This window comes from Parambassis ranga, chromosome 19 (genome assembly GCF_900634625.1).
Source record: "Parambassis ranga chromosome 19, fParRan2.1, whole genome shotgun sequence".
Lineage (NCBI taxonomy): Eukaryota > Metazoa > Chordata > Actinopteri > Ambassidae > Parambassis > Parambassis ranga.
Window position 1 is genome coordinate 3,763,916 of NC_041039.1, and position 11,996 is coordinate 3,775,911.

General features: G+C 40.9%; 1 protein-coding gene across 2 annotated transcripts; it reads right to left on the reverse strand.

Moving 5' to 3' along the window:
- Positions 1-2,352: 2,352 nt before the first annotated feature.
- Positions 2,353-7,088, reverse strand: ormdl3 (ORMDL sphingolipid biosynthesis regulator 3). 2 transcript variants are annotated; one of them, XM_028432067.1, is made up of 4 exons: positions 6,788-7,088; positions 5,913-6,114; positions 5,362-5,513; positions 2,353-4,371 (listed from the first exon to the last, which is right to left on the reverse strand). In XM_028432067.1, exons 2-4 carry the CDS (start codon positions 6,084-6,086, stop codon positions 4,236-4,238), a joined length of 462 nt encoding a protein of 153 aa, XP_028287868.1. In that variant the 5' UTR covers positions 6,087-6,114; positions 6,788-7,088; the 3' UTR covers positions 2,353-4,235. The 2 variants fall into 2 exon arrangements, with proteins under 2 accessions (XP_028287868.1, XP_028287869.1); XM_028432068.1 differs by having other exon boundaries at positions 5,913-6,117.
- Between the last annotated feature and the right edge of the window lie 4,908 nt (positions 7,089-11,996).

An 11,996-nucleotide genomic window follows, 5' to 3' on the forward strand; every position in this document is an offset into this window, starting at 1 on the left:
TGGCACGTTTTCTCAATTTATACGTCTCCACTATGTTGACCAGAACATTTACCTCACTGGTTTCAATTTCTGAGCAATCATAAATCTTATTACTGGGTGGAATGAATGTGTTAATAATGTAAAACAAGAGCAGTTTATGAATATTCATTTTTCCTATGATAGATCTGGGTGAGGCGTTATGAGTTGGCTGATAGCTCCGCCTCAGGCAGACAGCTCATTCTCAGAGGCTATTCATTGTTTGAAGGAGGCAAAGCAGACTGATCTGTAAAAGCACCAAAGTGGTTTTCAATCTCGAGTCAAACAGTTTGGGCTCAGTGAGTCTTTATCACAGATTTATACGTTTCATTTCTGACATCCGTCAGTGTGTTCATGTGGAACATTAGAACCACCTCTCTAATGATATGAAGGGATGTAGGAGCCCTGTATGTAAACCTCCACCACACTGCCAAGGATAATCATCACCATCCTTTCCATCACATTTGTTCCTATTTCCGGCTGAGTTATGGCTTTGTACATCACATGTGTTTTTAATGTTTAACAGAACAGCTATTAAACAGAGAAACATGTGAGGCACAGTGAAGACCCCGCTGGATTTCAGTGGCAGCATGGCAGCTTGAAGGGGATGCTATCCCCTGTTGTCACTGCTGCCTTGGGTTTCCTGGGCTACTTCAAAGACCCTGTGGGGTATTCAGAACTCATAATAAATTGATCCAACTCTTGTTTGATTCTATTTATATGTAACCGCTTCTGTGCTGTAAGACAAAAACGCACAACATTCCTGATCAATGCACGTTTTTCACTTATCAGTGTCACAGCACGCAGTTAAAATTAATCCAGGCGGTCTTGTGTTTTATCCTAAATGCTGTGACATCCACCCGCAGAGGGAGCCTCACTACACTGAAGCATGCATATTTCAAACGCTCAATTAGAGTAGATGGCACGGCCACATGTTTCCTTAGTTGCTAAGGGGCACCACATTTCTGGTGGGGTGGTCATCCATACTGAATGATTTAGCTGGGTGTTCAAAGGAGTAGACCCACATGCTCTGTGTCACCATAAAGTTTTAATAAAGTATAAATGAAAGAAAGAGAACTGATGCTGTTCATGTTTCTGTCTCTTCTTTCACATGATGGTACATGTTCTCTTACACCACTACAACAATGTAAGCAGCTTAAACTGCATGAATAAGACATGAATAAGACATTTGTTCTTGTTTAAAACTTACTTCTTCCTTGCAATATTAAATTAGTCAGAATACTGCTCATTATGCTAACATATAGTTACATATTTCCATCAGACTCTTCACAGATGTTTTTCAAGCTTAATGAGGATAAAAAGGAGCTTGTTACTGTTGATCGGCCTGTGCTTAAATAGGTGAAAGAGCAGGGCACATAAGTAAACAAGAGAAAAAGCCAGATATTTCCTCTGGAATTCCTATTTATAGAGACTGAACGTCACCTCAGATTAGGGTCAGTGACAGTAGTTTGCTGCCCCCTACTGGAGATACACAGTTCATCTTGGTGCAGCTACACATAATGTTATTCCCAAAACACACAATCCTCTGTGTGGATGCTCTAAATATTTTATAGGGTCAATAATTAGCAGATCACACACATTACTGTGCAGTATATGCCTCAGATATGAGGCCACCACATATAACCCCCCACATATGAGAGGGGGGGTTAATGCAATTAAATACTAAGACCATGAATCAGTTATATATTCACATTTGCCCCAGGCACTGGGGATATCCTTAGAATACAAAATGCCAGACTGTGCACAAGAGGCTTAATCAGGCTTAAATCTATTCATTTACAAGATCAAATTAGAATTTATCATCAAGCAGTGTCTACATTACAGTCAGATGAAACTTTAAAACAATCTGATGATACACGCTTTGCACTTCTGTTACAGCACAACACTTAAATACATGTTTGAGGTAACCACTTTTATTAACTATAGTGAATACTAAAAACATGACTTTAGCTGGAGCCATGTTCAAAAACAGCCATCTGTGCTTAACTGTTATATTACATTAAATAGTTTTTTTTTTTCTATCGGGGTGCTAACTCTTGTTTCTGCACGTAATACTGTAAGCCTCACTTTAATACCTCTTACTTTCACTTAATCAATGTTTAAAAAGCACCGGGTGTTGTGTAACAGAGCGAGCACTGTACAGTTTCTGTATCAGCTTTCAATGTTGAAATAAAGACCAATGAATTAAATGTTTGATTTGAAGTGCAGGACTGTACTCAGTGTGATGCTGTGTGCCGTCTAAAGATGTATGGTTGTAGAGCTCTGCAGTAGATTTTTGTATGCATGTATTTGTATGAGATAAAACATGTCAAAGTATCACTTTCAAAACAAATTTCTACTTTTATTCATCACATTTGTGCAAACAGCACAGTAGTTAAAGTAGTAAAGCTTGCCAGAATACAAGCTTACTACTGAAACATAATGTTCTAACCTTTAAACTGCATTCACTGAAGAGGCAGTTTATTAACAGCCATTTATAAACTTATAACAGATTTCAAGCTCTTCACCATCTTGAACTGTGCAGATAACAGTTCTTTAAGCCAGGTTAAGGGGTTTCAAATCTCTTAACAGGCTGACTCACAACATGTAGTACCAAGGGCATTGTGTGCACTTATTTTTCATTGCCTCTGTCTTCACAAACCCACCACATCCTGTCCATTTCCATTAAACACTAAACAAATACACAAGTATAACTACAAAGAGTTCTAAGATGATCCTTGAAAAAAATACTGTATTTGGAGTCCAGCACTGTTTTAAAAAGAAAAAAACAAGTACACTTATCAAACCAAAGCACTGGGCGGCACAGGTTCACATTCATTTTTAACATTCAGTTCAAGAACTGCTGTCCTAAAATGGTCATCAATGATGGTCATCATGTGCTTTGAAAGCCTACAGCATGTATCTGAATTAAGCCCTTCATGTTAAATATTTCAATATATCACCAGGAAATGAAGCTGCAGTATTTGCTTTTCTGTCTTTGGTTCATGCTCCTTATTGGTTGGACTGATGCCTCGGTTCCAATTTATGATATTTCAAACGGTCAATTTTTTTAATGTTCAGCAATAATTCATTTTAATTATTGAATTTATTGTATATATATATATATATATATATAAAAACTGGATCACACCAGTGTTATTGCACTCCACAACTTTACAATTTTATATTACTTGCTGATTGCAGTGTTCAAGATGAGGCCTGCCTTGGTCAGTGTACTACATGGCAGAAGGCACCAGCAAGGCAGATATTAGGACTGGTTAATTCACTAGGCCTTCCTGAGAAGCACCAAGCAGAAAAGTGACCAGGTTGATTCTTCAGTCTTCAGGGCCACAGCTGACAAAAATAGCGGTTGACTCTTTGCAGGTGAATTGTGCACTTCTGTTCCCTTCTGCATAATCACAACCTAACCTAACAAACTGGTAAGTCTGTGTGGGTCCAGAGTTGCTCATGATTCCACATATGTAGATTAAGGACAGAAGTATTTATCTGCTAACAGGCTGCAGGACAGGATTGGAGATGGATCAGTAGTTCTCTTGCTCATACATTCTGTACATGCTCCAGACAAGAGGCCTGCAGTGACAAACCAGGACAAGAGGTGTCCATATATGGAAATGGTCAGATAAAAATAACAGTTGCTTGACTTCCTAATCTTAGCCCTGAGCAGAGCTGTAAGAGCTAAATATAAAATCTTGTGGTTTTTTGTGTCTGGGCCTTGCAGCAGTTTACAGCTCTGCTACCATTTCACGACAAGTATTGTTGTTTTCCTCTAAGCACAGAAAGAGGAAGCTACACATCAGAGTGAAGCTGAATAAATACAACAGTGTGTCATTACATACAAAATAACTTTGATTACTATCTGAGGGTGCCAGTGATATTAAATAGTACAAGATACTGTCCACTGTCCTCGATACCTGGCTGTCATCAGAAAACTCTACAGAAATTGATGATAAAAATACTTTTGAAGAAGAGTAGCCACAAACGATCCCAAACAGAAAGCTTTCCCTTTGTGCTGTCTCTTCGGCGCTTCTTACTTTTCAGAGCTTGGTACCATGGCGGTATCCTCAGTGGGCTTCATTTAGATTGCTGCTCAGCAGAGTAAGAGCCACGGATCCTCGTAGTTCTGCAGCCAAATCAGAAGCCTGATACCCATTGTGCTCTAGGCAGTCCACAGGGACTCAGGAAAGGAGGTGCCCACCGTGTCAGTATTTATTAATCCCAAAGATCCTCACGCCATGCAGCTGTGGCAGCTTCGGGATGAGTACGGTGAGCAGGGACACAGTGTTGACCACAAAATGGACCCGATCATATTTGGTGTAGAAGCTGGTTAATATATAACTGTGTGCAGGACAAATTGGAAAAGAAAAAAACAAATTACTGACAGAAAAAAAGCAAATTAACATAACTACTTTTTATCTTCTTTGAAAAAACCTGCGTAAGGTTATCCATAGTAAGTGTGAGACCAGGACATGAGCTTAAACTGATTCTTTCAAATTGGTTTTGTTTTTTTTGACTAAATACATGTAATTTCGCTGCTTCCTACTCCTGCATAAGGAATTTATCATCTGATGTAAAACCAGCAGCACCTTTAGGCATTACTACTATAGTTACCATTATTCTGAGCTGAGGATGTGGAACTGCACATTCTGTCCTCTACTGAACAAGTAAAGACATGCGAAAAAAAAAAAAAAAAAAAAAAAAAAAAGCTCCCAGAAGACTTCTGCAGATGTGTAGCTTTTCCATCTGGAGCCTGTAGAGACTGACCACTTGCTTTTTCCTGCTTCCTGGCACTGGTTTCAAAACAAAAAGTGCCCTTTTAAATCACAGTAAAGTGTACACCTGCAAAACTGCTATGACTACAATGTGCAGGCTGAGCTGGCAAATCTACCTCTGGGAACCTCAGTGCTTCCTGTAAACTGAACTCTGGTGGTTATTAAGGACAGAACAGCCAAGAAAGCAGCAAAGGGTACTGCTGCTCACACTAAGCCCCTTCACAATATGTTCCACTATGTAACAGGTAGAGCGGCAGGGATGCTAATCAATATACAGTCTCTGCAAACTTAAAACTACAAGAAGACGAGAGGATAATGAAGACTGAAGTTCCACTGTCCACAACTCCCTAATTAAATTTAGTTTGGGTAGCCTCTGATTAAGGCACAGGGGAAATCACTCATCCACTACAGCTTCTAAGGCAGCTGTAGTTCTGTCAGACACAAGAATGCTGGTAGATAAGAAGGTAGCGACGGATCATGTAGAGGCACTGATTATCCGATTAAGCCTCTTGGCTTTTTTATGACTTTTTTTATGAAAATAGAGCGTTACACTTACAGAACAATTGGTGTGATGGTGAGGAACTTGCGAGAAGCTGTAAATTGTACACCATAATCCATCTGCTCCCAGTGTGTAAGGAGGCGAGCCTTGCCCTGATCTGGGGTCTCAAAGGGCGTCCCTTTGACTGTGTGAAGAAGGAGATACATGCACTGCAAAGGAACAAGAAATTAATCAGTGCCAATGTCATGTTTGAGTTTGTTTTAGAGTTTAATAGTTAGATAAGTTCACAGGATTTGGAGCACATGCATGGTTAAACACTGAAAGCCCCTGCTATAAAATATCCTGTTTAATAATAGCAAGATTTAGTTGGTATTGCACAAGGATTGTGATGCAATACTGAAATTGAAAAAGCTGCACCAGCATATTAACAAAACACCTGACAAAGATCAATGAAGCAGGAAGCTTCACTGAATTACCTTTCACTCATTCACCACATTCAAAACTCTTTTACTAAGCTCGGTACATGTCCTCTGCTGCCCTGACTCATTCAATAAATGTCAATGCAAAGTGAGCAGTGTTAGCGCCCACAGGCATTCTGCTCTACTGACCAGATTATGGATGAGGTTGGTGAGGGTCCACACCACTGGCACGCTGGCAAATGGGATGCTGAGCAGAATCACATGAAGAAGGCCGATACCCAGGATGTAAGACAGCCACATTCCCCTGCTGTTCATGACCCGAGTGTTGGGGTTCACCTCGCTGTGTGCCGTGCCCACATTCATGACTGTGGTGGGGACACTTTGAAGCACTCTGCTGAAACAAGAAAGACTTAATACAACTGCACCTTATAAAATGATATCAGAGAAGAAAATCTTTTATATTGTTATTTATCAGTTCTATTCATGGCTGTGGAATAAGTTCCTCTCATCATATGTAACATTACAATGACACTACAGGGTTTTTTACAAACATATTTGCTGTACATTACTGTAAACACAGGAAGGCTGTAATCACTTACTTATCAGAAGTCTGCATTTTCCTGTTATGTCTGCACAAAGTTGTTACAAGTAATTTACAAACCCACCAACTTATATCATTGTTAATTTTTATATTTATTAATGTAATCCTAAGTAACTCATCTTCACATATACAATCAAGACCAATACTTTTCTTGGACCACTGCCAGTCTTGAAGAAGTCACTATAGTGAATGTGTAACTATGGATAAATTATAATTCGCCATTTTCTGACAAACAACCTTGAAGAAAAACTGCTGAGCCAGCCAGTATCTCTGTGGTAAACAGCAACTGATTGACAAAAGTAAACAATGTAGCAAGAGCTCGTTCACTCTGGCACGCTGCTGTGTAAGATGTCAGAACCTCAAAATGAAATGTAACGCAGACCTTTACGTGAACCACATAGTAGGCTACAGCTAGAGTTAAAGGTCCGTTATTACAAGTGAGTAAATAAATCATTACACTCACTGTGGAGAAAAATGGCTTCAACTCCGACCTGTATAGGCACTAGTCCGTTATCACAGTTTTGTGTTATCGATGCCTTCACTTATGTAACAGATACTCTCGACTTTCCGGTGCTTCAATCAGTCTCTTAGTGCCATGTTTGGACTCCAAACGTGGCTAAACGACCCGCTGTCTGCTCGCGGACACACAACCACCGATACACATCCACTTTTTCTTCCTCTTCGAGCCAACAGCTGGTGACAACACAGCACAGTCCACGGTGGAACGTCACCGCTACTCCCGTTTCACGGCCACACATTTCGACTCTTCGCATTGACCTGTGATTGGTAAACCTCTGGCACGTGACCTACGCTAGCCAATGACCTCCTGATGCGTCGAAAAACGTACGCTACGTACCCCTTGCGTCACAGGAAAGGCGGAATTGACTGAGCATGATTGACATATGAGTTCTTAAATCGCAAATAAATTAAAAAATATAAATATCTATCTATCTATCTATCTATCTATCTATCTATCTATCTATCTATCTATCTATCTATCTATCTATTCTTTATTAGGAGCCACTTATTTGTCTCTAAAGCAAAAATACTGATGTATCTCTGTTTTTAGAATGAAATCTAATCTTTTTAGAATGTTTAATATTGACACAAACAGCTAAAGAAAAACCAATTAAACTAATAAAACAGTAATATTGGACTAACTTTTTGTCATTATTTCTGGAAAATGATCCAATATTACATATCAGCGAGTGGTAAACATATGTGACATTCTGCTTCCAGTGTCTGTTGTAAGCTTCTAATAACAGCAACTACCCTTTGAAGCTCTCACACCGTGGTTGTTCAGAGGCCTTTATTTATTTTAAAGATTCCCTGAGTTTGTGATTACATGTCTTTGAATGGTTGCCTGATGAGCAATAACTCACATGTTAGAACACACTTCCACACACACGTTTTGTGAAGGTCAGACTTTGATAGATCACTGCTGGTGAAATAAAACTATCTGACAGCAACATTTTATCCCAGTAACATCTCTGATCAGGCCTTCAAATTATTGCTAACCCTGGAGGTTTACTCACTTTACCGATACAGATATGTAAGTGACAAAGGATAATATTAAACTTTAAATTGTTTGACTGGGTTGTCTTTTCTACTTTCCCTGACTTTAAAGCACAAATGCAGCACTTCATGCCTGCATACAAAAGGAAGCTCTTGACTCCTCACATTGCCAAGGTGAGAGGAGAGGACCTTGCTGGGGGCGATAAAAATGACTGACGGGGATGATACTCTGGTCCCAAAATCAAAGACCAACAGTGTCATGTTCTAGATCCTGAGATAAGCCCAAATACTAATTTAGGCCTACAGTAGCCTGAAGCCAGAGGGGTCAACAGTGTTCTACTTGCATGCAATGTTACATGACACCCAGTGTTTCTAAGGGTACCCCTGTGATGAGTAGCATCAAACAGGTTTGGCTGGCAGACGGTGTACTCATCTCATCTGCTTGTAGCCGTGGGTGTTCTAGCTGTGTTAGCTATGTAAACCTAGAGTTCTGTTCAAATGCAAACTATGGATGACAGTGCTGTGAGATCATTTTTGGCACTGGAACAATGGACAAATACATGACACTGATAAAATACACCTCAGGAGGGGAGGATCATGACAACTACATGTAAGGTCACATTAACATTTAGATAAATTCTGGCTTACTGAAAAGTGACTCTTGTGACAGTGATAATGTAGAACTAAAGAAGTTCCTCTGTTCACAGGGAGTATTACTTCACAGTAACCATGCGGGAAAAAGCCAAAGCATGGATATCTGATCCTCGCTCAAACAACGTGGGCTACAGCTGATGATGATAAGATCTAAATTCTGTGGCTGTATTCAACAAAACCACAGATGTAACAGCGGTTTAGTTATGTTCATGTGAATTGTTTTACACTTTGGCTGTTGCCCACAGGTCATATAGCTGAGCTTCAGACGTAATGTGATCCACTTAATATGACTTAAGAGAGCTCTTAAGAATGGAATGCATTTCATATTTCAGCAGCTGTGCCAAGCTTAGAATCAATTGTAAATTCTTAAGATAGAAGTAGCGAAGAACTATAGTGTTTATATTTTTGGCACAAGGAGAACATTCAACATTCAGAAACCAATCACAGGTATAAGAAATGTTTGTTGAAGAGAATGCAGAAACACGAAAATCCATAAAATTTTAAAAAATACAGCTATAATATGCATCTGGAAAACATTTTATTTTAATTTATTTAAAAAAACATTCTATGATTTTCAGGTTTGCAAATATCACATGGTCACATAGACACACAACGATATGTTGAAAAGCTAAAGTGCCTCATGCTGCCTAACACCAGCAGATGTCACCATTGGAGTACAAACTCTAATGAGAGTAAATCAGCATCACTCACCTTACCAAAATGAATTGTCAAGGTTCTAATTGGAATTACTGTGCATTATTGTATATACATGTCCTTGATGCCAGCTTATACTCAGACTGATTAAACTGTTAGGCATACAGAGAAGGGTGTTTAACATCTTAATCATTAGTTAATAGCCTATATGAGGGTTGTATTTTTACAGTTTAATGGGTAAAGCAATCCAAGATATCCTCAGCCTGTCTACAATATAGGAAAAACTGGACATTTGTATGTGTTATTTTTGTTTCCAGCACTTTCTAGACTTCAACCTCACTGTAAGACAACATTCAATGTGAACTCTGTGAGTTCTGAATTTGAATGGTGTAACATATGAATGTATGATTTAAAGTCAAAAATTGAAACAATTTAGAAATACATAATAAAAATAAATAACAAATTCGATATACCCCATCTGTGATCAGGGTGGCATTGTTGCAGAGGAGTGACATGTTTTTAATCAACATTCATAACTGAGAAAAGCTGTGGAGAATGTTACCTTAAAATATACAGTTATTAATACCTACTAAGTCAATGGCACTGAGTCTGAGAAGCCTGTGGGTGAGCTGATTGTGACAGGAATGACACTGCTGGGGCATTTTTCTCCAATAGGGGGTGTGGACTTGTGACCCAGGCAGGCTTGGATGATAGCTTCGCTGGAAAAGGCTGACGCAGGGAGTCCATTATTTCCCCTGGAGGAAGCTGAGGATTAGAACGCCAAAGAATTTCAATAAAAGAAGTGTCTGTTTGGGGGTCGGGGAGGGGCAGAAGGATGGTGAAGGTGGTGGGGTGGGGGGGGCTCCCCTCATTGTCCCAGCAGTGATTGAGTGCAAGAGGAGGGGAGTAGGACGGCATTGTTTGCAGCTTCTCTGAAGAAGGTGGTTATTAGGGGGGATGGCCAAGGAGGGGTGAGGGATGGGGAGGCTGTTGACTCTTCATCTTCTGTGAACAAAGTCTCTGGCACATAGCCCTCGTCTGTCCCTCTGTGCCGGACCCCCTTGTTTACGAGTGCCATGAATTCTGTCCCTCTCGGCAGGGACCCCCACCAACACCAACCTGCACTGCCGCACATTGTGGGGCTTAAGTGCCCTTTAATTAGACCGCCTCAGTGTCCGGCTGAAGACCGCTGAGGGTTTAGGCTCTTCCCTGTGGGACCTTACTGAGCGGATCACACACACCAATACTGCCGAGGGATGAAGTGTTTGCTACTATAATGAAAAAGATTTATTTAGGCGAAGAGATCTTGTTGCCTTTGTCCTGAGTCTTAAAAGTTTTAATATCATCTTTAATGCTGTTCCACTTCCAGGACACATTAGCAGGGACTGTGAGATAGGAGGGTTTCAGCCATCAAGCGACAACGAAAAAGTCTCCATGACAGTACACACAATTTACTTCCTCTACAGACAAAACACACTGCTTGCACACCAGGTCCCTATTATCATCAGGTATTAATTATCAGGCAAAACAACATCTGTTTCATGATTAAAACTGAGTGGAAGGTTTCCATCTTAAATCCATGCAAAATATGTCAAGGAGCATGAATTCACATAAACTCTCTCTTCCACATGCACGGCTTTGTCATTGTGATGGAGCACATTTCATTATCATAACAGCAGAAAGCACAGGATCCAAAGAATAAAGAGGGAGGTGTGCAAGAGGGACTAGTCCAACAAAATGAGTAATTTCTGGATGCCCCTTTGTCTGAAGAGCTTACAGGGTGAGGGCTCTGAAAGGAAGAGGCAAAAGAAGGATATAAACATGGGAGCAAGTGAAATGAAGGGAGTCGGGCGGGATTGGGCGTGTTCAGAAACTTTTTCGCTACAGCCCAGTGTGTGTAGATACCCTCCTAATCCTGGTTTTATTGGCTGCCTATGTCCAGCCATGCTAGTCGGATTGAGTGTGTTTGTGTGTGTGAGTGTGTGTGAGTGTGTGTGTGTGTGTGTGGGTGGGTGGGGGGGTAGAGAGGTGGAGGGGCTGAACACATGTCCTTCTTTGTGGTAATACGCTGATTAGGCCTGAGAAAGAGCCGGACCTGGTTACGGCCTTTCTCAGGTCACCGTAGAAACCAGCCTGGTAGGGGACCTCTGTGTCTGCCTCCCCCTCTGTGCACCTACCGATGCAGACACACACTCAGGTCTTCCTTTGCAGACATTTGTACAAAAAAAAAAACACACCATTCAAGACAGCACAACAAGTGTTGTTGAGTCACATTTCAGTATCAGGCTCCAATGTTTTTGACCTCAATCGCTGTTGCCTTTCTAGACAGCTGCGCTGCACTGTGGCCTCAACCTGGGAAACGTGGTTCCAATGTTGTTCAGATGCAGGCCGCAGACTGATTCCTCTGCTTGCACTCATAAATTAGATCTCTGTCACATTCCCATAATCCATCTCTGGCCCTGCTCACTGTCTATCACTCCTACATAGCAACTGTCATCCAAATCCCAGAGCTGAGCTAGGCACATTTCTGATGATGCCGTAACACACGACAATGTTTATAATAGAAAACAGGCCTGCCTCATTGTCAGCACCAGTATGACATACCGCATCTCGACTTAAGGCATTGAGAAGACATCTTTGCTGGTACAGTGTATAAGACTCCCCACCACAACTGGCTGCAGAGCAGGATGAGCACACGTTTCACTCAGATATCAGTTATCTCATATTTACCCCCCGCAGACCCCCATCCCTCCTCTTAAACAGGGCGGTAGGTCGAGTGCTGCTCAGTCACTGCCTGTTTCCCTACCTTCTTTGTCGTGGAGGAATAAAACACAGAGGAGGCGGGTGAA